Below are 27216 nucleotides of genomic sequence, written 5' to 3' on the forward strand. Positions count from 1 at the left end.
CTCAGCCCGCCGCCGGGGCCGCGCCGCGCCCCGCTCCCACCAATCAGCGCGCCGCAACCGCGACTGACGGCACCGGCGGCCAATGGCAGCGAGCTCGGGGCGGGCTCTGCGCACGGCCCCGCCTCGCCCCGCGCTCTCGGCGCCCCCGGGCTGCGTGAGGGGAAAGCCGGAGATGAGCAACAGCCCCGGCACGGGCCCGGGCCCGAGCCGGGATTGAGCTGCCCACACAAACAAACTTCTCCGCGCCTCCCGCCACGGCTTTCCCGGCCCTGCGCCTCCCGTGCCTCCGCCTCTGCGGGAAGCCCAGGAGCCTCACTTCTCCTGCCCCTCGTTAGCGCATCAGTGCTTCGCTTTGATTTCCCCCGAAAAGGGAAACCTGCCCCAAGCCCTGTGGGTGGGTGGGGCAGGGGAGAGATTTCTGGCAGAAAACTCCAAAGACTCGGAGCAGGAGAAGGAGAAGTCAGTGCAGAGCCTTAAATGCAGCTTTCCCCACGCCTCCCTGCTCCCAGCTGCACCTCCTCCCCCGGCAGGGCAGGAGACAGGGAATGGGGCCATGCTCAGCTCATCCCCCGGGGCTTCTCCCTCTGCTCAGGGACAGGAGTCGTTCCCTGCTGCACCCTGCGCTCTCTCCCGGCCGAGACTTCTCCAGGAACTTCTCGGAGCGGAGTCCATCCCCTGGGCACAGCCCCCTCCGAGTGCTGCAGCGTGGGTCACTGTGCCACGGGCTCAGTCCTGCCAGGACAGGCTGCTCCAGCGGGGCCCCTCTGCCCGCGGGCTCACAGCCTCCTCTCAGGCATCGCCGAGCTCCAGCCCGGCTCCTGCAGGGGCTGCAGGGGATCTCTGCAACCCCATGGACCTGCAGGGGATCTCTGCATCCCCCTGGACCTGCATGGGAATCTCTGCATCCCCATGGAACTGCAGGGGATCTCTGCATCCCCACGGACCTGCAGGGGGATCTCTGCATCCCCATGGATCTGCAGGTGGGTCTCTGCAGCCGCATGGATCTGCCGGTGGGTCTCTGCAGCCCCATTCTAATATATGTTGCGGAATAATTCGTTCTTATGTAAAATATACATCAAGTCAGTTGTGCTTGTACAAAAAGATTCTTAAAGTTTTAAATGACCAGTGGCTGCAGCCGGGGTGGAGAAACCACAGTTGGCAGAGAAAGAAAGACTTAATTTAGAAATGAAAAAAGGTGGCTTTGTGCAGAGATGGGTCCTTTCCGGGGAAAATCCAGCAGACACCCAACATGAAGAATGCATATATGTTAGTTTAATTAGTAGTGCTGTATTAACATTTTAATAGCATGGTAAATGTAGTTTCATAGTTAAAATGAAGCTTTAGTAGTTAAAACATAAAATATCTATGTGGCTTTTCTTTTAAGGCATGAGATACTCGCTTTGAGGTAACCATCACAGAACACCTAAGTCTTCCAGTGAATAGGAAATTATGGCTTTCTTATCAGAAGAAGCAAATTTCTTCATCCCTTGCTCAGACTCAAAGACGCCATGGAGATTAAAGGAAACACTTGTCATAGAACAGTCAGAGTGTCTTGTTTTAAATAGAATGTATGCATAACCATGAAGGATATATGAATATGCAATAGTGTAATTTTAAGGGTGATCCCTTTGTTCACAAAGTATGCATGTTGTGGCTTAAGTTCCCAAGAGCATCCAGACATCCTTAAGTCTTTTGTTTTTATTGTGTTTAATTGTCCTAACTCTAAATTTTTATCACTCTAATTGTATTAGTATTTTAATAACTATGTTATTATTATTAAAATTTTCAAGGCCAAGTGATTGGCGTTTTTCACAACTATGGTGGCAAAGATGGTTTCTAACACCTCTCTGCCGGGGCCTGAGGAGAGTCAGGGTGAGGAAGACGGGTCCTGCCCTATTTAGGCAGCCTCGCTCTGTTCCCCTGGTGTGTGACCACAGACACAGGTTATGATCCATGGGCAAAAGGAGACAATAAAACAAAGAAAAGGGAAAGGATTCCCTAAACCCTTGGTAATTAGCCCCTGAGACTAAAGTGTACACGAAGAACCAAGACCCAAGGACAAAGGACAGGTGAGTATTTGTTGGGATGGGGTGGATAAGGGGGGAATGAGTGATTGCTGCAGTCTCTCATGCTGTGTTTTGTCTTTTTCGTGAGAAAAGCGGCCAGTAAAGAGACCAAGGGAGTGATAAAAAAGAGAGAATCCCCCCCACCCCGGGGAAACTGGGACTGGGTCTTAGGGAAGAAGTGGAACCTCGTGGAGAGAAGCCAAAAGTTTTCCTGGCAGTGGAAAAACAGGTGGAAAAAAATTTGAAAAAAAAAGAACAAATAAGGGGCCCCAAAAAATTCTGCTGGATTGAGGGATAAGTGTGCCCAAGAGCATCCAGGATTAAACCTGCTGGGTTGAGGGATTTGCATTCCAAGAGCACCCAGGGTTGCCAGATTGAGGATATGCCCACGGGGATCTGGGGTTGGACAACAGTAACATTAACACCTAAAATTCTGCTGGGTTGAGAGACATCCAGGATTAAACATGCTGGGTTGATGGATTAACATTCCATGAGCACTCAGGATGTAGATATGTAATGTAGACTGTTTGAAAGTGAAAGGTATCTTCTTGTTGTATGTGAGAGTGAGTGAAAAATAAAAGTGAGTAAATGTAGATTAATGGAAGTGTATATAATGTAGATTGTTTATTTTGAGCTTTACTTTATCTCCTTGGAGGGAGGTGGATTGTGTTGAATGGTATTGTGAGAGAAAGGACTTTTTGAGTAGTTGAAAGAAGGTGGTATTCAGGTTGTTAGAGAAAGTGGGAAACAGAGGCAGAGGACTTGTGAAGAAACGTGAGGAATGGACTATCACATCTAAACTGGTGACACCAAATTGACTTTCAACCAGGACTGGGTGGTAATGGTTTGGGAAGACCCAAATGATCCAAGGCAGGTACAAAGAATAACACCTAACTGAGAAATAAGGCAAAGCTTGCATCACTGGTTCTAAGCCCTGCCTGAATAAGCCCTGAGACGCCTCCGACACCTCCTTGGCAGAGGAACACTGTCACTTCAAACAGGAGGATCGGGAGTGTTTGAGTCAAAGAGTTCTTATAGTCTGGCCTTAGCCTGTGACTTGTACAGGGAAGAAAGGAAATTGCCATCAGTGCTATGCTGTATACTTTATGTGATTCATCCCAATACTGGACACACCAGCTGGGTGACAAGTGAATGTTCAAATTATGAGAATAATTGGTGTTGTATCTCACAAAATCTATGTTCTTGTTGCAAGAGGTATCAGTACTGAATCAATTCCCAATACAGATAGAACTCAAAACAACTGAAGTAATAACTCTGTTTTGTGGATGGGAATTATTAGTGCCTGTTGACTGAGAGATACCTGAGGAACAATGTGAAACCACAGTTAAGGAGTGTCAAAAAGGACTTGCCTAAAAATATCAGTAAAAAGGAGTGACAAGGGAAACAGAGGGCAAGCCTGGATTGAGCACTGTACTCACCAGCGAGAAGATCACACGTACCTGCTGTGGGCAGCAACCCCACAGGCAGGGGAGGTGGGGGTATAAGCCATGCCAGACCTCTGTCATTCCTGTTTCTGTCTCTCATTTGTTGTCTTTTCCCTTCTGAGATAGCAGCAAGATCGTGTCACAAATGTTACAGAAAGTATTACACGGAAAGAACCCAAAGTTCCTTTTTGTCACACACACCCATGTCAACAGCCACAGACCCACCCAAATTGAGTACCTGCAGGCAAAATGGGGAAAAATATTGGATTACAAGGAAATTAGGAAAATGTGATAATAGATGGGGCATCGAATGTCTGAGAGAGATGGATTTGCTTTACATTTGATCTTAGAGATATAGTCCAAGATTTGGTATAAAGACAATTAATAAACAAAAAGGTGAAACCAGCACAGCAATCTAGCTCTGTTTTGACTCCAAATTATATACTGCATCATATTATAGGCCTCCACGCTGTTATAGAGGAGATAACAAACAAAGCTGCTCAGGCACTGGAATTAATATCAAATCATAAAGGCCAAACAAAAACTGCAGTGTACCAGAATAGGTTGGCTTTAGACCATTTATTGGCTAATGAAAGGGTGTTTGTGGAAAGTTTAATATATCAGATTGTTGAAAATAGATGACAACGGGGAGGTCATCCTAGAAAAAAACAACCCAGATACCAGACCAAAAATGGGAAAACAATGTTAAAAACTAACTAGTGGGGTAATGTATTGAGCATGGGATGGTGGAAGAAATGGGGATTCTTCGTTTTATGTATTATAACTGTTATAAATTAAAGTTTGTCTAGACAAATTAAATTAAAAAATAAAATATTTATTTTGCAATCAAATTCTACCTAGCCAGCCACAAGGAAAGAACAGAGCCGAGCCCGGGGTCGGCCCTGGGTGTGCAACAAAGAGGTCAGCCTCAGCAGAGGTTTTCCTCTAAGCCCACACACCTCCATCCTGGCACATGCAGGTTTTATAGGGAAAATTCTGCCTGAGGCCAAGATTTCAGCAATCAGTCTTTTCTTCCATCAAGAGTCTATATGTTAATGAGATTTTCTTTTTTGGTGATGAGGGAGAACAATTCAGTGTCTGGAGTTTGTTGAATCCCTTGATGAAATTTACGGGAGGGAACGCTGCATTCACCTGTGTCTGCCCAAGGATTTCCATGATATCCATCTCGGGTCCTTCAGGCAAGGATCAGCACCGGGGGTTCCTGTATCTCCCCAGCCATGGCCCATCTCCTGGGGAGCCGCACCTTCTTACTTGTAAATCAGTTTCCAATATACACCCGGTCTCACCTGCGAGGGTGGGGGGGAATCCTAATACAAACGTGTAGAGTGTTAGAGTGTTCTAACAAATCTAACAAATATTCAATATCACATATATCATATTAGAATCGGCACCAATTATATCTGCTACATATAACAGTATGGTAAATGTAGCTTTGTAGATAAAATGAAGCTTTAGTAGTTAAAAAAGAAACTATGTATGTGTGTGTTGGGGGGGGGGGGTTTAAGGAATGAGATACTCGCTTCAAGGAACACGCAAATTCTCCAGAGAAGAGCAATTTATGGTTTTCTTATTAGAAGAAGCTGATTTCTTCACACCTTGCTCAGACTCGAAGACCCCGTGGGAATTAAAGAAAGCAGTTGACATAAAACAGACAGAGTTTTTTGTTTCAAATAGAATGTATGCATAACCATGAAGGATATATGAATATGCAACAGTGTATTGTTTTAGGGGTGATTCCTTTATTCACAAGGTACATTCCTCTTGGCTTAAGTACCAGAGAGCATCTGGACCTCAGATATTCTTTCTTTTTTATTGTCTTGTAATTGTCTTAACTCTAAATTTTTATCAGTCTAATTCTATTCCTATTTTTTCCACCATTTTATTATTATTAAACTTTTAAAATTCTAAAAACCAAGTGATTGGCATTTTTCACAAATTCCTATCAGGAGACAGAGAAACAATTTATCATTTCAATGGCATCATTAGATTAAAAGCTGTCCTCGGAATAAGAACCAACCAGACAGCTCCAGCTCCTGACCTTCCTGCCGACCAAGCCACTGAAATGAGGAACACAACATTTCACATGGGGATGGGATCAGATTATCTGTGTGCAGGAAAAAAGCAGTTTGAGGAAAACTAAATGACTCAAACTGCTGCTGGCAAAGAGATGACATGGGGAAAGTGTTGAAAAAGATAATAAAGGAAATAGGAAAGCAGTTTCTGTATGGGTCTAAGCATGGAAAGGATGGGAATGAGACACGGTTTTCTGGCTCCCCGGCAGACCAGGGGTTAAACGTTGGGAGTCTTCTGGATTGTCCCCGGAAAGCGCCCATCTCTGCACCGAGCTACCTTTTTTCATTTGTAAATTAGGTCTTTCTCTCTCTGCCAACTGTGGTTTCTCCAGCCCCGGCTGCAGCCACTGGTCATTTAAAACTTTAAGAATCTTTTTGTACAAGCACAACTGACTTGATGCATATTTTATATAAGCACGAATTATTCCATAACATATATTACAATGGGGCTGCGGAAATCTCCCTGCAGGTCCCTGGGGATGCAGAGATCCCCTGCAGGTCCATGGGGATGCAGAGATCCCCTGCAGGTCCCTGGGGATGCAGAGATCCCCTGCAGGTCCATGGGGATGCAGAGATCCCCATGCAGGTCCATGGGGATGCAGAGATCCCCTGCAGGTCCATGGGGATGCAGAGATCCCCTGCAGCCCCTGCAGGAGCCGGGCTGGAGCTCGGCGATGCCTGAGAGGAGCTGTGAGCCCGCGGGCAGAGGGGCCCCGCTGGAGCAGCCTGTCCTGGCAGGACTGAGCCCGTGGCACAGTGACCCACGCTGCAGCACTCGGAGGGGGCTGTGCCCAGGGGATGGACTCCGCTCCGAGAAGTTCCTGGAGAAGTCTCGGCCGGGAGAGAGCGCAGGGTGCAGCAGGGAACGACTCCTGTCCCTGAGCAGAGGGAGAAGCCCCGGGGGATGAGCTGAGCATGGCCCCATTCCCTGTCTCCTGCCCTGCCGGGGGAGGAGGTGCAGCTGGGAGCAGGGAGGCGTGGGGAAAGCTGCATTTAAGGCTCTGCACTGACTTCTCCTTCTCCTGCTCCGAGTCTTTGGAGTTTTCCGCCAGAAATCTCTCCCCTGCCCCACCCACCCACAGGGCTTGGGGCAGGTTTCCCTTTTCGGGGGAAATCAAAGCGAAGCACTGATGCGCTAACGAGGGGCAGGAGAAGTGAGGCTCCTGGGCTTCCCGCAGAGGCGGAGGCACGGGAGGCGCAGGGCCGGGAAAGCCGTGGCGGGAGGCGCGGAGAAGTTTGTTTGTGTGGGCAGCTCAATCCCGGCTCGGCCCGGGCCCGTGCCGGGGCTGTTGCTCATCTCCGGCTTTCCCCTCACGCAGCCCGGGGGCGCCGAGAGCGCGGGGCGAGGCGGGGCCGTGCGCAGAGCCCGCCCCGAGCTCGCTGCCATTGGCCGCCGGTGCCGTCAGTCGCGGTTGCGGCGCGCTGATTGGTGGGAGCGGGGCGCGGCGCGGCCCCGGCGGCGGGCTGAGGGCGGCCGTGGCCGCCCAGCGCCGCCATTGGCCGAGCGGCTGTGCGGGCCCGGCAGCGGCGGCAGCGGCCGGAGCGCGGTGAGGCGGCGGCGGCGGAGCTCGGAGGCGGCCCCGGCGCAGGTGGGAGCCGCGCTGGGCTCTGCGGGGGCTCGGGGCTGGCTGCGGGCGGAGGGGGCGGCAGGGGGCTCCCGCGGCTCGCCGGTGCCGTGTCCGGCCCGTGCCGGCCCCGGGCTGAGGGCGCTGCGGGAGCGGCTGCCCGCGGTCTCCTTCCCGCCGGGGCCGGGCAGGAGCCGCTGCCGGAGCAGCGCTGGCTCGGCCCGGCTGCTGTGGGTGGGACAGAGGGGCTGCCCCGCGGCCGGGAGCGGGCGGGGAAATTCCCGTCGCCGGAGGTTCGTGTGCCCGGGGGAGAGCGAGGAGTCCTGTCAAAGTGACTTTATTGCCGAGCAGGGGCAGAGGCCGTGGGGCATTTGCCGTGCGCTCTCTGCCGTGCTTGTAGTCCGCAGCCTCCTTTTTATCCTCATTTTCCCGGCCGCATCTCCCTCTGCCTTTGCCCACCGGCTGAGTTCCTTGGAAGGTTCCGACTTCCCGATGCGCCTGGAGCCTGTCCTCGTTAATGTGCACCCTCCTTTTGTAGAACAGCCGATATTCATGGCTCTGTTAAGTCTTTGTTCTTCTCCTCGAAGTTCGGGAATGTAGCGGGACTTTGAGCAGCTGTCTGGGTCGATTTGTAACATTTAATTGAACTGATGGTTTCTCACGTTGCTTCCTTATCTACAAGTGCCTGGCCCTATCTCCAGGCAGATTCACTCCTTGACTCTGTTTTGTTCTTCTCGGGTCCTCTTTGGTTTTGGGATTATTCTCACTGCCCTCATTCCCTGTCCTTTTGTAGCCGTTTGTGGATCAGGAGGCCTGGCTGCCACCTGCATGCCCTGGCTCAGCTTCTGGATGAGCTGCACTGCCAAGGTGTGGAGCATGGTAAAAAGATGAGAGTTGCTGCAGCACAGAAGAGGAGAAGCAGCATTCGTTTAACCCATGGTCTGCCAGTGCACCACAAAATCGTGTCCCATTCCCATCCTTTCCACATTTGGGCCAGAACATGAGCTGCTTTCTTATTTCCTTTGTTAGCTTTTTCACCAGTTTTCCTTGGTCATCTCTTTGCCAACAGCAGTTTGAGTCACTGAGTTTTCCATAAACTCCTCCTTTTTCTGCTAACAGATAATCTGATCCCATCCCCTGGTGAAATGTTGTGTTCCTCATTTCAGTGGCTTGGTCAGCAGGAAGGTCAGGAGTTGGAGTTGTCTGGTTGGTTCTTATTTGGAGGACAGCTTGTAATTTAATGATGCCATTGAAATGATAAATGGTTTATCTGTCTCCTGATAGGAATTGGTTTGGGTTCTCAGGGGCTGGTCCATGGTGTTGTAGGATTTGTTCTGGTGGCCCTTCATCTTTTCCCCATTTTGGGGTGCTCCCTTCAGCTGGGGCTCCATCAATTGACTGATTTTCTCTAATGTAAACATCAAATACTTGTATTCTAACTGATTTTTCTGAATTTGTGGTAGCAAAACCCCCATGCTCGAATCCACCCTATAAAACACAGACTGTGACAGCAGATGTTGGAGTGGGCAGAGGGATGATCCCTCCCTTATTTTGGTGAAGTTTTCCCAACATTCTCCATTTGCTGTTTCCCTTTGCAGCTTCAGCCATTTCTGTTGCAGAGTCAGAGATCCTCAGCATGGGCTCTGCCTTCAGCTGTGCAAATTCCATCTGTGGGAGATGGCAGAGTTTGGGGTGAGGGGGCAGAGGGAATCAGCCCAATTCCAGCCCCAGGCAAGAAACCCAAATACATTGTCCATGCTTTACCCCAGCACTGTTAATTTGCATTTCTTAAGCTCCTCTCCAGGCTGCTGGAAGGAAAATTCTCTTCCAGATCAGCCATTGGATGACTCATATGTGGCCACCCCAGAATATGCTGGTTTTATTTTTTCTTTTTAAAGCATATTTTTAAACACACTATTAACTGTTAATGAGTTAAAGGATTACCTTTGTGATAAATGAATGCTCCAATTTATTAATTAATGAAAATTTATTAAATGATCAAAGTATAAATTTAGAGAAAAAAAAAAAAGAAGAGCCACAATCCAGTCAAAAAGGGTCAGTGCAGAGCCTGGGTACCGGTGCTGGGCGAGACACAGGTCTGATCGCTACAGCAGAGGGTCCCCTCTGTTTCACACCGACTGTCCTGCTGAGAGGTCTTTATATGATTTTTCCTGCCCGAGGCAGAGTCCCTTTTCTTCCTTTCAGGTCTGCACATATTCCTGTGGAGTTCTTTCTCTGCAAGGAGCTGAACAAAACCATGGCCGGGGAGTGATAAACATCCAGGGAACAAAACCATGTCCGGGGAGTGATAAACATCCACGATGTGTTCCCAGAATCCAGGAATCCAGTATTGAGATGTATCTCACAGATGGCTCCAGCTATCTCAGTCTTAGATATTTATCAGGTATTCATCATCCTGGTGGATCACCTTGAGGAACACCCATCTCTGGGCTGGCCACATTCATTCATTTGTAAATGAAGATCTCCTTCCTCTTGTCCAGGTGGTTTCAACGCTGTGATGCAATCCCGGACACTGACTTGTGTGCTTAAAAATCTTTTTATAAGGGTATTTCTTACCAATACATACATAAAATATATATGGCAATTTTTATCTGCATGAATTATCCCATATACACAAAACAATCCCTCCCCTTCTACATAAACATAGTAATTCCTGATTTCTAAACTTTCTACATAATTATGTGTGACTTTACCCTATACTACTATCTCATTTCCTAGTTCTTTATAAGAAGGAAATAATCCTCTTAGTTCCCTGAAGGCTTATTATCCCACTCTTGTCTTGGAATTCCCTGGTACAATTTGTAGACATCCCCTTCTCCCTGTATCTGCTCTTTGAATCTGGCCAAAGCATCTGCTGCCCTACCATGTAGATTTTCCTCCCCCAATTTCATTATTTTTGATACCTGATTTGTTTTTCCCATAGCACATTCTGGGTCTGTGGGCATGGCAGCCACCTGCATACCCTGCACTACTGAGTGTATCGACCTGATAAAGCATGGTATCAGGCAGGGTAGGAATATGATCCCAGCTATTGAACACAATATAAAAAAATATTACCTTTTTCCACCATGCTCCATCAAACAGATGATCCCACCAGGATGCTTGGAGTACGGAGTTCCATTTTTGTACTGGGACATGTGCTACCCTTTTAATTTCTGTCACAGGCCTCTGATGGTTTCTCCATAGTCATCAATCTCTATAGAGCATTATGATTCATTAAACTTTCCACAGACCCCTACTCCCTCTGCTAGTAAATAGTCCAGGGCTATTCTGTTTTGATACACGAAGGCCCTCATTTGGGAGTGTTGTTTAGACAACAGCTCAAGGGCATTTGAGGTGTGGTTAGAGACCATGTCTACCACTGCCCAAAGTCTTATTAGTCGGTTTAACAGATAAATTGGGGTCCTATACCCCCAGCTTTCATCCTGGGCCCATGTTGCAGGACCATAATCCTCTATTATTCTTTCTGCTGGCCACTTCTCGCCCCAGGTCTGACCCCCACCAAAGATAGGGAATTTCTTTTTCAAATCCCTTCTTCTGCTCAAAGTTTTGTATAAGGGGGCCCCTAGTGATCTGTGTTCTGATTGAGGTAGGGTAAAGAAAACGTGTCTGATCAATTGAATAGTGCATGATCCTCTCCACCACTGAGGTAGTTTGCTGTATGCTTTCTTCCCACAAATCCAATATAAACCATTCAGGGCTTTCCACCTGACTTTTGTGTTTTTGGGTTTACTCCAGAATCCTCTCAATTCTCTAAGGATTGGTAAGGGTTAGCTCCAGAGCCTTTGTTCCAGCAGTGTTCGATTTTTTTCTCTCCATTCACATTTAGTGCCTTTTTCCCAGCTCCAGTACCCTACTAGGTACCTACTAGGTACTGGCTTTTGTTAAAGGAATTTACTGTTGGAGTGGACAGACATGAAGTGTATCCCACCATTTCAGTGTGCTCCTTTCCCTCCCTGCTAATGCAAAATGTCCCAATTATAGCATTATCCCATTTCAGGAGTTGATCTAGAGCTAAGCTCTCACCTTTTCAAGGCCACTTCTCTGCAGACTTGAGCCCTCTGCAGATCCAGCAATTGGACAGCCCCAATTCTGTTGCAGTTTCTTGCATCAGATCCACAAATAGGTTTTGATTTGAGGCAGGGAAACTCCAACTGGTATATTGTTTTTTGAGCTGATCATATTGCTCGCTTAGAGTTCTCAGCCTTTCTTGCTCCATCCTTCTTTTTCTCATCTCTGCCTCTTGTCTTTTTAGTTCCTGTGATACCTGTTTAATTTTGCTCTCCGGGTCCACTCTCTCTTTGTTCTTGAAAAGCAGAACATCCTGTCATATTGCAAACAAACGCGGTCATCCCAATCCTCTAAAAGGTCCATTTTTGGCTCATTTTTGAGGGACATCTTGGTCTCATATTTAAATTCTTCCCGACCCAGTATGTCTGTCCACCCATAACACACATTCCCAAGTGGTTATTGTCATAACACAATGGGTTAGCCTGAAAGTATGCTACAAACACTGACTCCATCCTTCTCCCAGTCCATACTGTGCGGTTACATTTATCACAGATTGGGACAGATATCTGTTCAACATTTCTTTTGTGTACCTTGTGCTCTGACTGCCCGTCCTTGGGGGTCGCCCTTTGTGAGTAACACCTTATTCTTTCTTTTAGCTTGCGTATCCCCTGCTGGGTGCCGTTTATGGGACAGTGCCCGCTTATCTTACCCTTGCCGCAGTTCCTTGGGGCTGGGGCTGTCGGAGCCTCCGATTCCCCGTGTGCTCTCTGGACAGTCTGTATGCAGAGCCCGCACCTTCACCGGGGCCTCACACCTCTGTGCTGGGCCAGTTAGTGCAACGCGTGCTGGTCTTGAGGCACATTGCTGGACTCAGATTGATCAGGATCCCCACGATTATTATTCCTCTGCCTTTGCCTGTGCTCACTGGGTTGCCACCAGTGGTGAGGTAAACCATTTTCTCGGCAGCAAGAATAGTCTTCTGTGGTGTCATACCTGGACTGAGCTGCATACCTCCGTTAAAAGATGCTCCACCTTGGTAGTTTAACTGTATCTGCACTGCAGGGTACTTTATTTAACCTCCGGCACTCAACAGTAATGATTTGAGCTTTTGATCTCAATTTTCCCCTTAGCCTGTTTTGAAACAAATGAAAGCAGATCTCAGAGTCCGCTTCTATTATTCCTAGGCTTGTGGCAAGCTCTTGTTGCTGTCGAGGCAGGATGGGAATGAATAGACTTGACTCAGAAGGCTGCTGAGAGTAAAACTCCCATTTATTCAAAATACACAGCTCTTTTATACAGAGCTTCGCAAGGATCAAATCTATTTGTTCTGAAGTGAAAACCATCCAGAGCATTGGTGCAAAAGTGCTTGACACACAGTGATAGAACTTAACTATAAACAATGTGAAAAACAAGAGAAATAAAGCATTATTTACATTCTTCCCCAGCTCTTTCCCAGCTTTTTTGCCTGGCTAGAAATTCTCAGTTTCTTTCTTTGACTGAATCTGAGACCCACAGCTCTAAGATATGGCTAGTTCCCCTTCTAGGCACTTATCACATAAACCCTTTGGCCAATATTCCCTTCTACAGTGTGTGACCCAAACCTTGTTACAATACTCACATTTGAAATATACAAATGGATAACATTCACAATGAGGTTCAGTGCATCTTATCAGATCCCTGTCAGTCATTTACTTGGCCACCACAAGGTTATCTTCAAATCCCCAGGAGGAGAGGTGACTTTTCACTCTGGCATCTCTTCCTGGTGCTCGACCTTCTTCACTCGGGATGCGTGTGTCCACCCCTTTTCTGCTGTTTGTATTGCTGTATCTGTGGTTAAGAGGACAAGAAAAGGGCTTTCCCAGTGAGGTGTCAGTGGGGCTTCTCTCCACGTTTTTATGAGCACTTTGTCCCCAGGTTGTACTTTATGTGTGGAAAAACCTAAAGGGGCACCTTGTGTTATTATTCCCTGCTTCCGCAATTCCTGCAGATTCTTACTTATGGCTATGAGATACGGCTGTGTCTGTGCATCTTCTATCCTCGGATGCCCCACTGGCATACCATGTTCATATGGCATCCCATACAGCATTTTGAAAGGTGACACTCCAGTCTCGGAGTGAGGCATGGTCTGGATATTCAGCAAGGCTAAAGGGAGGCGCTCTAACCAGGACATTTTTGTTTCCAAAATCAATTTTGCTAATTGAACCTTTAATGTTTGATTTATCCTTTCAACTTGTTCAGAGCTCTGAGGATGCCATGGGGTGTGGTATTCCCACTGGATCCCCAGAGCGTTGGCTTGTTGTCTAATAATTTTTGAGGTGAAGTGTGTCTCCTGGTCCGCATCTATGTATTTTACTAACCCATATCAGGGTATGATTTCTTCTAGTAGAAATTTTGATACTGTCTGAGCCATCACCTGAGAGCTCAGGAGAGCTTCTACCCTGTGGGTTAGTTTGTCCACTATTACCAATAAAAATTTATATCTCCCCACCTTAGGCAGATCAGTAAAATCTACCTGAATCCTTTTGAAAGGTCTGTATGCCACTGGGTGACTTCCCAGTGCCAGCTGCCGTGTTTTTGCCTGATTAATCTTTTGACAAATCATACACCCCTGCACCTCTTGTTTTACCAGTTCATAAATCCTCTTGCACCCGAAGAATCCAGGGAATTGCTCTGCCAGGGCCTGGAATCCCCAGTGTGTTTGTTGATGTAATCTCCTCAGGATGTTTCTGCTGTAGTCTTTAGACAACAGCTCCCTCCCATCTGGCAATTTCCACTTACCTCCTTCTAGCTGGCCTCCTATCTTCTTGTACCCCTCGATTTCCTTCAGGAAGGGGTGGGGAGGATATTCCTGAAACTCCCCTTCTTCGATTCCTGGGGTACTTACCTTCATTAGAGGCACGCTTTTGGCCTCTTTGTCTGCTAAATTGTTCCCTTGGGTCCTGAACTGCATTCCTGTCTGGTGCCCTTTCACGTGGACTATGGCAATTGCCTCTGGCCCCCTTATAACCTTTAAGATTTGCCTGATTATTTCTTCATGCACTAGCCTCTTTCCCTGAGTATTGAGTAACCCTCGTTCTTCCCAAATCTTTCCAAATATGTGTACCACCCTAAATGCATAATTTGAATCTGTAAAAATTGTTCCTTTTTTCCCTTCTAATTTCCACAGGGCCCTCAATACTGCGTACAACTCACAAGCTTGTGCTGACCATCCGGGATTCAGGGGTCCTGATTCCACTACCTCCCCGGTTTTGCCATCAGGAAATATCCTGATTTCCTTTTCTCATCTATGACCCTTGCAGAACCACCCACAAACCATTTTTCACCTTCTTCTAAATCTGGCATTATTTTGATCTGCAGCTCCACCACTTCTGCGCAGTCATGGGAAGGCACTCCTGCAGCTTCCCCAGCCAGGAATCGCGCGTGATTTTGCACCGAGGTAGTTCACAATTCCAAATCCCGGGAGTGGATTAATACAGCCTCATATTGTAGGAGCCTGGCGTCAGTTGGCCACTTGTCAGCCTTTTGCTGCAGAATGCCCCGACGGTCACCTGCGACCAGGGACCTCAGATAACGGGAAGCTGGACAGGACAGAACACACATCCAACCAATATGATTAATGCAATGTTCTCCATTTATTTGAGAGAAGATGGCAGTTTTTATACACTTCTATACAGTTTATAGTTTACAAAGCACTCTCATTGGCAAGCTAACATTGTTTACCTTTGTCTTAAAGTGGCCTAAACCTTACACTATAAACCTATACTACTTTACACCCAGACAGCCCAGTGCTTCGCATCACACCTTAATACAATTTCTATCTGCGCCACAAGCTCTTCATTTCTAACTGCGTCAGAGGCTGGAAGGCCTCACAAGCCCCAAATCTGTGGCCTAGACTGAGGGGAAGCTCAATTCTCACTCCAGACATAAATCATGCCCTCTCTCTCAGAAATTCTGTAACAGTCACCTTCTTAGCCTCCTCCACCAATACTGTCACTGCTACAATTGCTTGTAAGATCCCTGCTTACAGGATCTAAAAGCTTTGATACATACCCCACCAGCTTCTTGGCCCCTGCCCAATCCTGCGTTAAAACCCCATGGGCAGTGTGATTACTGATGTCCAGGAACAGCTGAAAAGGTTTCTTTACATCAGGGAGGCTCAACTCTGGAGCTGCTGCGAGGGTTTCTTTTAATTTCTTGGAACCCTCCTCATCCTGCTCTGTCTACTTTAGCTTGTCCGTGATAAGCTTTTCATGAAGAAACTTTTCCTTCTCACTATATCCCTCGATCCATTGCCTGCAGTATCCTGGAAGCCCCAGCAGCTGCCTGACCTCCTTTTTTGTTCATGGAGGGGGTAAAGTAATGATACCTGTTATCCTGTCCGGATCCAACTTCTTACCTTTTGTTAACCAATGCCCTAGGTACTTGACCTCAGGCTCTGTGAACTGTAATTTCAGTTTGAGACCTTCAACCCTTTTTCCCCAAAGAAGTTTAATAGTGCTATGGTCCCACACATCCTCCTCCCTAAGTCCGGCTGCCAATAGGTCATCTACGTATTGTAGTAATTTGGTCCCTTTAATGGGCACAAACTCACTTAAGAGTTTTTCAAGGGCTTGTCCAAATAGGTTTGGTGAGTACAGAGAATAGATTTACCACCCTCAAATCTTGCACCAGCCTGTAATTACCATCTGCCTTCTGTACTGCCAAGGTAGGAGTGTAATGTCTTGACATGCACAGTTCCAATGTGCCTTTCTTTCTTAGATCTTCTATTACAGCCTTCAGTCCATTCCTGCCTTTCATGGGAATGCAGTACTGTTTAATCCTGATTGGATCCTCCAGTCTCTGGATCTCAGTGTGAATTGGCTCCATGTTTAACCTCCCCGCCTCTTCCTGAGTGGAGTGTTTAACCTCCCCGCCTCTTCCCAAATCACACTTTGGGATTTATCTCATTTTTGTCCTCAGCAGTTATTTTGTATAAACTTACTGTGAGCTGGGAGTCCTGTGCTATCAGGCTTATCCCCAGAGCTACCATTAGATCCCCCCCCAGCAAATTATAATCTGCTTCTTCTACCAGTACTATGTTCCCCAGACAAAACTTATTTTCTATTTCCACATTTGTTAAAACCGGAACCTTAAAGGGTTCCCCTTTAGCCCCAATGACCACCATTGAATCCTTGCTTTTAGTACATCCAGGTGGCAGTCGCTGAACTGTAGTTCTTTCTGCTCCTGAATTGACCAAAACCACCAATTCTTGTTTTTGGGGTCTAATTTTTAATTTTATCAAGGGCTCTCCAGGTGTTCTGGACCCCAAATTATAAAGCCCCTGACACCTCTAATCCTTCTGGAAGATCTGTTCATCCTTCATTCTCTTTTACAGTCTCTTTTGAAGTGCCCTTTCTGTTGACAGTAAAAGCACTCAGGGCTGCTAACCTGTTTGTTTATGCCTTTCTTCTGAGAGGGGTTAGGTTTTCCCTGGGGCTGTTGTGTTTGTGCCAGCTTTCCGGGATTTTGTATCTGCTCCTGTTTTTGCACTTCCCTTATCGTGCCACCAGTATCCTTGCCTGTGCTTTTTATTTTTCATCATTCCTTCTCATGTAAGCCTTCTGTGTCTCCCTTAGCAATTCTTGGAGGCTTTTCTCTTGACAAGTTTCTCTTTTTTCTAGCTTTTTCCATATGTCCTCCCATGATTTAGCAACAAATTGTGTTTTAAACAGAATACCCCTGACAGGTGAATTAGGGTCGGTGCCCGAATACATTTGGAGGCTCTTTCTCAGCCTCTCCAGCCATTTGGTGGGTATTTCATCCCTCCCCTGGCATTCCCCCAATGCTTTACTAATGTTCTGTCCCTTTGGTACCATCCCCCAAATTCCCTGTATTACCATGTTCCTTAGCCCTATCATTTTAGACTGATCCTTCTCTGCCTGGGTGTTCTATGATGGCCTCTGTTCAGGCTTTCTCTCGTGCCACTCCCTCCCTGGGGATTCCTGTGTTCTCAATCATTTATTGCAGCCTGCCGTATCATGTCCCGTTCCTCGGCGTTGAATAACGACCTTAGAATGGCGCAGATGTCATCATATGAATAGATGATGTTCCCCAAAAATTCATCCAGCCTCTCTGCCACCCCTAGAGGATTATCCATTAATTTCCGCATTTCCTTGCTGAAAGCTCTTACATCTCCCATATTGATCGGCACATTTACGTACCCAATGACTCCGGGAGCGGTTGGTACTTCCCTTAGAGGGTAAAGACTGGGTCTGTCCCCTTCCTCCTCACTATCATCATGGTTTTCTCTCCGTGTCTTGCACCGTGTTCTGCTAGCTGGAGGATAAGCAGTTTTCCCAGGGGGAGGTGTGTTCCCGGGATCGTCTGCCTGTTGTGGTGCAGGTGGGGCTGGGAGGGACCTGATGGGTCCGGCAGCAGCGGAGCCGAGGGCTGTGTGTTACACGGCGGTGCCTGTGCCTGTGCAGGCTGAGGCGGGTGCCCCGCTGGTGCAGGCACAGGGGCCTGAGCCTGGGGAGGAGAATTCAGGTACAGGGGTGGAAGATTGTCCAAGGGCTCTGTCTTGGTTTGGAAAGGCAGGAGTCTGTGAAGGAAGGCAAAAGCCTCTTGTGAAATGGAAAAGGTAAACTCCCTCTCTCCGAATTACCACAATTTCAAAAAAAGCTCTTAGGTAAAGATATGGGAATGGGAATAACAGTACCTTATTAGGAGAAAAATTAAATAAAAATAATAACAATAAAAATGTAATTAGTACAAACAAAACTAGTGATAGAGTCAGAAACCTAACACCCTGAGGAGTTAGGGTGTTGGCAGTAGTCTAGTTAAATGGTGGCTGTTTTTCCTGGAGTGGCAGATGAAATGCTGCTGGATTGGTGATCTCTAGAAGGGTGGAGTTTTCTTTGGAGGTCTGGTAGTAGTTGGGCTTGGTCTTCCTCTGGGAATCCAGCAGAGAAAAGAGCTGCTTTTCTGGGAATCTAGCTAATAGCTGCTCAGTGTCCCAAAAAGTGCTGATTTTATACAGGTAGGGGTGCTTGGCTCCTCCTTCTGGGTGGAGCATCTCACAATGGGATGATGTAACTTTACTGGTCATGCAGTGAGTCTATCGATGGTCCATGAACTGAAGATATCTCCCCAGAGGGAGACATTTGTTCTTGGAAGAGATAAGAAAACTGCCCAACCTCCAACAGATGGCAGATAGGATACATGCTTCTCTTACAAGCCAGGACAATTATTACGGAAAATTATTCTCATAGTGTAATCTTGTCTCTGAAACTGCAGGGAAAAAAAATTTCCAACAATATCTTTAGTGCTAGAGAGTCAAGGCATTCCTTGGTTCTGGCAAAGATATGCAACAGAAATCATTTCATTCACACATAGGCCGGCTGTGCAGAGAAAATTATCCCATGACATGTGAGTTTTACTAGATTTTCCTAAATTTATACAGTCTGAACTAATCTAAATCCATTGGTTTAATGTTCATTGCTTCCAAGTTGTGTAGTTTTTAGTATTTGGTTTCCTACTGGACCCAGATTTCTTTGCCTCTGATGTTAATTAGGTTCGAACTCCTGGATTTCCTTCTCAGCCTTTTGCAGACCAGGTGCCTCTAACTCTGCCGGGGGCAGTGTCTGGGGTAGGTGTTGGTTGCTGTTTGCTGCTGGGCACTGATGTTTTGTGGGTATCTTTTGGGGTATTCCCAGTGGGTTGAGATGTTAAACTCATCTCCACGGAGTGGTGTAACATCCCTTAACAAAACCTTTAACATTTCTTTCCCCAAGGCCAAGGCAAAGCAAGCCTGAGTAGAGAAATAATTTTTTTTTTTAATGAAACTTGCTACATTTTCCACCAACCCAGCTAATGCAGTGTGAGTGTAAGTGAGTGGAATTGTCCCGGTGTGTCCCCAGCAGCTGTGGCAGTGCAGGCCCAGAGAGCACTGAAGCTGCAGCAGTGGCAGCAAGGGCTGGCCCCGGTGGCTGGAGCTGCCCAGGGAGGGTGGCCAGGCCGAGGATTTCAGCAGAGGAGGTGTGGGCAGGCCCAGGGCCTTGCCCCGCTGTGGAGCCCTGGCTGCTGCTGCGCTGCCTTCAGTGCAGGCTCAGGGGGGCCTCCCATCCTCCTGCTGCAGGCGGGAAGTGCAAATCTCCGGGGCTGCAGAGACCTGGAGCCCAGGCTGAGGGGTCCCCCCGTGTTCAGCTGTGCTGGCGGCTGTTTCTGGCCTCGGGGCCCCTTGGCATGGCCCACGCCACTTGGCCACCAGTGGTGCTGCTTTGCACTCCTTAGGCAGAGCCCATGTCCTGCTTGGATGTTGGCAACAGCAAAGTGCCAAGGCAGGCTCTGTGCCAGCCCAGCTTGCTGGGAGAGAGATTGCACCAGAGACAGGATTCTGGCCACAGACTGCTTTAAATGTGCATCCCTTATCTCCACCCTGCACTAGGTGGAGAATTCCCAGGGTAAGGAATTCCTGAGATCAATTGCAAGGGGAAATAATTGAATATCTGCCCTAGGTCTGACTCTTCTTCTTGCACAAGCCAATGGCAAAAGCCGTCCCCATGGCATCTTGGTTTCTATCCCCAGCTTCCAAAGGTGTTTCTTTCTTTCCCCATTCATTCTTTGTACCCAGCCTGAGCTCTGGGGGTGCCAGGGGTTCTGGAGGTCCCATTGTGTTCCTAAAGCTCCCATAGCCCCCTGGAGGATCGTTCCTGGAGAATGAGTTCTGCTCTCTGAGTCTGTTGCTTCCACAATCCCTTTTCTTGAAATTATGTCTTTTAGAAATACCTTAATAAGTGATCCAGTGGTTGCTGAGCAATCAGAATTGCTTTTGCCCCCCTGTTAGGTGAGATGGTGTCACCAGAAGATATTGAAGCCTTCCTGCTCAGGGCATTTCAGTGCCAGGCTCTTACAAGCACACACAGCTGTGCCGGTTGAGCTGACCATGGGGGTAACCTGTGCTTTGTCTGATTCCCTTTCCTCAATAACAGCGTGTCTTGGAACTCTTTTCCCTTCTGCTGCCCTTGAAGAGCCATCCACCAAGACATTTTCTGCCTCAGGCCAGGCAATGTCTCCTGAATCTCCCCCAGGCTGGGTCTGGAGCTGTGTCACTTGAATGCAGTGCTGGGTTTCTTCCCAGCCCCTCTGTGGGCTGTTCAAACAGGAGGCTGGGTTAAACCCTTCCCCTGTCCTCAGTTCTGAATCCTCCTGTGCCACTGAACAAGTTTCACACTGTAATAACCGAGCACTCCTCATCCATTGTGAGGTTCTTTTGGTTATCAAAGCTTGAACTTGATGGCAGACTGGAACAGTTGGAGATCCTGTTGTCATCAGGTTTTGAGCCTCGGTTCTGTTGAAGCTGTGGCTGCACAATTCTGCAGGCAATGAGGCCACTCTGGCCACTGGGTGAAATATTTTGGCCCAAGGATTCCTTTGGCATGGCCCTGTTGAACATTCACCTACAATTCCAATTTCTTTTCTGAGTCTGGAAGAGCCCCAGCTGAGGCATCAATATTTTTGGTTCTTCATTTTCCCAAGTTTTGCTCACTTTCTCCTGTCCATACCACAGCATGGAGGCTGTGTGGGATTAAAAAGTCCTACAATGTTCTGGCTGGAACAGAGAATCCTCAATCCAGGCTGTGTACTTCCCTATTAATCTTTCGAATTGTCTCAGCTCGTTTTTGGTGCTGGGAAATGTTACTTCTGAGATTGCCCAGACCCTCTCTGGGTCAATCCACCAGGAATCTTCAGTCCCACTATTTCTCAAATGTTTAACCTTTTTCTCCAGCATTTGCACTTCTTTTTCAGATACTCAAAAGGTATTTTTTAGATAGCAAATTGAGCTATTTCACAGGGGCTTAGTCTGCCACTTCTCCTTGTCCTCCTCATTGGAGCCATCCGATTCCCTGACTGGCAGGATAGGAGTGCTGTAGGGAGACATCCCTGGCTCCAAGAGCCCTGCCTTTAGCAGGGGCTCCATACCAGGCTGAGCCCTTCCTTCCCTCCCCTGGAACAGGGTGTTGCTTTTAGCCCTCACTTGGCCTGGTTGCTTCCGAGTAACTTGGAGAGGCTCCACATCAAATTTTCCCCCTGGGGCTGCCCACACCTCTGGGTTCCCTTCAGCACAGGCCTTGCCTGACATTTGACACAAAGGTACAGCAGCAATAGCCTCTGTATCACCTTTTACAATATTACAATACCACCATCAAATTCCTTCCTGGTTCATAAAAATGACAGTAGGAAGAGAAATAAATTAGTTTATTTCAAACCTATTCTCTTCAGCTCCTAATAGTGATTGAACAAATGACACCAGCTCAGCTTTCCCATTTATTCCCTTAATAATTAAACATACCTTTACAATTTTCCCCCCTTAGGTGTAAGATTCAGAGTGGATGGAGAGGCCCCTGTGTCCATCAGGAGAGGCCTCCTCTGGATGCAGACGCAGCCTGAATGTTCTCCAGGGCTCCAGTGTGGTGGGTCCCCAGTGGGATGGGAGCTCAGAGAGCCCTGACAATCCATGTCCATGCAGGGGTGGACTTGCTCCTGCTGAGGGTGCTGCTGTCTGTGCTTGCAGTGTCCTTGTGGGCTGCAGCTGGAGCCCTGACTCCTTCCCAGGGGCTGTTTGGGTGGGCTCTGCCCTGGCCAGGAGGGCAATGCCTCTGCCAGGTGCTTGTGGCCGACCCCGTCATGCCCTGGGTGCTGGGGCCCCCTTGGGCCCTGGGGTTGATCCCTCAGGGGCTGTGGGAACTCTGCCATGGCCTTTGCCTTCAGCTTGGCCTTTTGCTCATCCCTTCTTGCTTTCAGCTGCTGTGCCTTTGTGCCCAAGTGCTGCAGGGCCTTCTTGTGCCACTCCTGCAGCCCCGGTCACTGCCCGTGGGTGCTCATCCTCTGAGAGCTGCTGAGCTTTCTGCAAAACCTTTCCTTTCTGCAGGGACCCAAAGCAAATCCTGAACAGCAAATCCTGATCCTTCCATGTGCACTCTGCATTTCCCAGCTGTTCCTTTGTTTTCCCCGTTGTGCTCAGGGTCCCTGCCCAGCCCGTGTGGCAGAGCCGGTGCCTGTCCTGCCGCAGTGTCCAAAGGCGGCCCCCCCGGCGGGCAGGGCCGGCAGCTCCCCGGGGCCGGGCAGCGGCCGGGGCGTCCCGCAGCCTCCTGGGGGCCGGGGGCCACTGCCGGCCCTGCCCGGGGCTGGTGGGGTCAGGCAGCGCCCGGCGCTGAGCCCCGGCTGCCCCACAGCCCCGGCCCGGCCCCGCAGCTCCCCACAGGCCCCAGCCCGTGCTCCCGGTGCCGCACCTCTGCGCCCGGTGCTGCCGCTGCCACCGCAGAGAAACCCCTGGCATCCTGACCTCCTGCTTTTCCTCTCCTGGAAACCAGGGATGGAAAGGAGCCGGCAGTGGGTGCTGGGGCTGGGGGCAGGAGGAGAAGGGAAGGAGAAGCAGGCTTGAGGAACAAAATGGTCAAGTGATGCAGGTGGCGGGAGAAGATGGGATTGTGCAGGAGAAGGAGGAATAGCAGGAGGAAGAGGAGTGTGAGGAAGAGTAGAGACACAAGAGGAGGAGGAGAAGGAGCAGAAAGAGGAAGCAGTACAAGTTTCCACCACTCCTTATAGTTGCAGCCTCCCCCCAGCCCCAGGAGCGCTGCTCCCTCCACATGTAGCAGGTGACCGTTGAGGGGGATTCACGATTTTCACGGGGTGAATCTTGGTGTTTCTGAGATTTCTTGAGCTAAATGTTGGTGCTTTGGTTTTATTTGGCAGCTGAATATTTATCTTTTGGAGGAGGGTTTTGCTGGCTTTTGGTGTTTGGGGTGTTTTTGTTTTGTGTCTTGAAAGTTTACGGGATTTTTGGGCTGAATCTTGGTGTTTTGGAGGTTCTTACAGACACAAGATTCCCGATGACTTCCTGAGATCAACTTGGGCAAGGAGGAACCTCCAGTCCAAGGTGCTCTTCTCTTGTTTTTTCCCTCAAACCAGGATTTTTCATTTCCAGGGCGTGGCTGGATGGAGGAGGAGGCAAAGCCCCGGAGATGCTGCAGGAGGAGGAGCTGCAAACCCAGCCCAGGGAGCAGCGGGAAGGAAAGAGCCCCCCTGAGCCAGGAAGGCAGGCGGAGATCCAGGCGGAGCTCGGAGCTGGTGGAGAAGCCTCATGGCAGGGAGAAGCCCCACAAGTGCTTGGAATGTGGGAAGGGTTTCAGCCGGAGCTACCACCTGATCCGGCACGAGAGGATCCACACTGGGGAGAGGCCCTACGAGTGTGGGGAGTGTGGGAAGAGGTTTCGGACCAGCTCCCATCTCCTCAGACATGAGCGGATTCACACAGAGGAGACGCCCTACCGCTGCCCCGACTGTGGGAAGGGCTTCAAGCACAACTCCAGCCTCACTGAGCACCGGCGCATCCACACTGGGGAGAGGCCCTACGAGTGTGGGAAGTGTGGGAAGAGCTTCATAGACAGGTCTTGCCTGATCAAGCACCAGGTGGTCCACACTGGGGAACGGCCCTATGAGTGCTTGGAATGTGGGAAGAGCTTTGGGTGGATCACTGCCCTGAGAAAACACCAGCGCATCCACACTGCGGAGAGGCTCTACGAGTGTCCCCAGTGTGGGAAGAGGTTTCAGACCAGCTCCAGTGTCCTCCTACATGAGCGGATTCACACAGAGGAGAGGCCCTACCGCTGCCCCGACTGCGGGAAGGGCTTCAAGCACAACTCCCACCTCACTGAGCACCAGCGCATCCACACTGGAGAGAGGCCCTACGAGTGTGGGAAGTGTGGGAAGAGCTTCACACAGAGATCAACCTTGACCAAACACCAACGGACGCCCCACTAAGGGAAGCCCTGTGAGTGCCCCGAGTGAGGGAAGAAGTTTGGAGTGAGGGAAGAGAGTGAGGGAAGAGCTTGGTGCGCTGCTGCAGCTCCATCCCCCATGGGAGGATCCGGGCTGGATGATCCCCAGTGACCCCCGTGGGGCAGAGCCCTGGTGTCCCTGTATGGGGAATAAAACAGAGAGTAAAGCAATGGAGCTGATAAAGGGGCCCGATATCTGAGGCCTGACTGAGCAGAAACTGTGGGAGACACAGACACAGTTTGTCTCCCTGGGCAAGAAGAAGGGACAGTGGGGGGTGACAGGGGTGTGACAGAGGGGATGAGGGGGTGACAAAGGGACAGAGAGGACAACAGAGCCCTCCAGGGAGGGGACAAAGGGGACCCTGGGAGGACACAGGGGCCACCGCTGGAGGCCACAAGTGCCACCAGGTCCCTGACACCTCCCTTGTCCCCTCCCCAGGTGTCCCCGTACCAGCTGGAGTCACTGGTGAATGTGGTGGCCACCCTGTGTGTGGCAGCCACCGTGACCAGGTTACAGAGGGACGAGCAGCAGCTCATGTCCCCAGAGTCCCTGCACGGGAACCTGAGGAACTTCACCTGGAGTCTCGGTGAGACCCTCGAGCAGGGCGATGTCACCTCCCTGGGCCACCGTGGTGTCCCCTCCCTGGGCCAGGCCCTGGCCGTGCTTGGGGCCACCCCAGGGGCACCTGGGCCGATGTGAGAGCTGCGGGCTGGGCCTGGCAGGAGTTGGTGGTCAGGCTCGAGGACAGCCGGGCCCTGCTGGCCTGGGATGCCACCGAGCTCCGCGACGCCCGCTGGGACGCGGCCATCGCTGCCATCCGGGCCGGGGATTCCTGGCACAATAAAATCTCAGAGTGTGCATGGACAAGTCCAAGGCAGTGTGAGCTTTCTGCCAGGATTTGGGAATCCTTTACGAATCCAATTCTCACATCCCTGGGCCCCCCCGGTCCCGGTGCTGTTCCCAGGGGTCCCGTGGCTCTGGGGGTCAAAGGGGAGGGGGCGGAACCCCCGTGATGGGTGGGGGGCACAAAGGGGGGTCCGGGCCCAGTGCTCGGGGAGGTCGGGGGCACTGAAGGGGTGCGGGTGCGGTTTTTGGGGGGTCCCGGTGCTCGGTGAGGGGGGGTCAGTGCTCAGCAGCGGGGGCTGTCCAGGGACCCCCCCCGGCCCCCCCAAATCCCAGCTGGGTGTGAAAAACAAAGTTCACTAAGGGATTACTAAACAAAGTTAATCAGGGATAAAAAAGGGTTTTGGGGCTCGGCCAAAGAACTCCCCCTCAACTTGACCCTTTGTTCTCCGGATCCGGTTCCACTGCAGGGCCACGAACACACTCCTGAGTTTTGACATTATTCAAACACTCCCGGGAGGTTTGGGTGTCCCAGGAACTCGTGTTTGGGTCTCACCTCTGACTTGTCTGCAGAACATTCTGTAGATTAAGTCGATATATTTGATTTCTTCTCATGGTTCCACCCTGTTGTTTCAGGCCCCCTGATAAATTCATAAATTCTTCTGAGCTTTGTGTCACTGGTATCACCTGGTGAGACTGGTCCGCAGATGTGGGAAACAACTGAATTGTTTTACACCTGAGTCAGTCACACAAAAGTATTTTAACATTGCATAGTCTCTATTTCAGTATTTGTTATTAATCTATTTAATGTTTATCTATTTTTAATTTATTAAGGCCTATGATACAATATCTGTTTATTACTCAAGCAGTAAATTTATTATACACTGCACACATAAACTGATCGATTTTATTTTACCAGCGAACAGCTGCAAGGAATTATCAGTAATCAATATCAATACCAAGTACCACAGCAAAATCCTCCTGCTCAATAACAACGTGCAGAAGGCAATACAGAATTTCAAAAGCTGATTATTCTATTGTCATTTATAACCTGGCTCTGCTGCAAGGCACCGAGGGGCTCATTCAGCCCCTGACCCACCTCCACCCCATCAGTGTCCCCAGAGCGTCCTCAGAATGTCCCCAAGTGTCCCCAGTGACGTCACCCCAGGAATTCCCATCAGCATTTGGGACAATTGCAATGAAAATTCCCAGAAAATTCCCCGAATTCGTCTCAAATCCCGCGTGGGGAGGGGAGAGGGGAGAAGTGACAGCAGCGATGTCCCTGATGATGTCACCGTCCCCGACGATGTCACAGCGGTGACATCGCTGTCCCTGCAGCAGCCTCGGGATGTCCTCTGTGAAAAATGCATATTTTATGGTTGGCTTTTGCAAGTATTAAATTGAATAGGATTTGTATTATGTTACATTGATTAGTAGTGCTGTATTAACATTTTAATGGTAGGGTAAATGCAGATTTGTGGTTAAAACGGAGCTTTTGTGGTTAAAACAGAAACTCTGTGTGTGGGAAGAAAGGAATGAGGTACTTGCACCGGGACAGCAGCCGCAGGACACCGAAATCTTGCAGAGAAAAAGAATTTACAGCTTATTGTAAATGCAGGCGAGCCGGGGGGAAGAAATGACGATGCCTGACTCCAGCTCAGAAGGATGAATGGTTTCTTTATTAGAACTATACTAATATACATTAATATACTGTTTAAAGGAGACACTAAAACTACAAACCTGCTTTTTCTATTAATACTCTATTTAAAGGAGATACTAAAACTACAAACCCGCTTTTTCTATTAATATACTGTTTAAAGGAGATACTAAAATTACAAACCTGCTTTTTCTAACTCCCAAATCTAACTCCTCACAACTCGTGACCCTCTCTGAGATTCCAGCCCCAGGTGGGTTGGATTGGCCCCAGGCTCAAACGATCCTCACCAGAACCCAACCCAGCAACCACCCCACAACAATTTGGGTAACAAATCGTTAAACAATTCTCCAAACACGTTCCACATACTAAAACAAGGAGCAGAAACAGAAATTGTTTTCTCTTTCGTTTCCCTCTGTGCTCCTCTGTGGAAAATGCTGGGAGGCAGAGCAATGTGCTGCCACAAGCGCTCCCTGATTAAAGGAAATTCACTCTCCGTGCCCCGCTCAGCCCTGCGGGCGCCGCGGGATTGAGAAGAGGCTGCCACTGCTCCGGGCTCTGTGGCTGGACAGGATTGATGCATCATGCATGAGATCGATGAATATGCAACAGGCTGCTGCTTTTAGGTTATTCCTTGTTCAAGGCGTGGCTTTGGCAGCTCAGTGCCCGAACCATCCGGACGTCCGTAATCCCTCGCTT

At 49.2% G+C, this 27216-nt stretch overlaps 1 protein-coding gene across 1 annotated transcript in view; it reads left to right on the forward strand.

The window, feature by feature from the left end:
* The window catches only part of LOC144246355 (uncharacterized), a 374059-nt gene that overhangs the window by 139646 nt on the left and 207197 nt on the right, over positions 1 to 27216 (forward strand). Inside the window, exon 2 of the mRNA XM_085565239.1 lies at positions 23151 to 23984. Coding sequence (XP_085421365.1) covers positions 23151 to 23984 — 834 coding nt within the window. The remainder of the gene's footprint in view (positions 1 to 23150; positions 23985 to 27216) is intronic.

Source organism: Lonchura striata, chromosome 35 (assembly GCF_050655825.1).
Source record: "Lonchura striata isolate lonStrDom1 chromosome 35, ASM5065582v1, whole genome shotgun sequence".
Taxonomy (NCBI): Eukaryota; Metazoa; Chordata; class Aves; order Passeriformes; family Estrildidae; genus Lonchura; species Lonchura striata.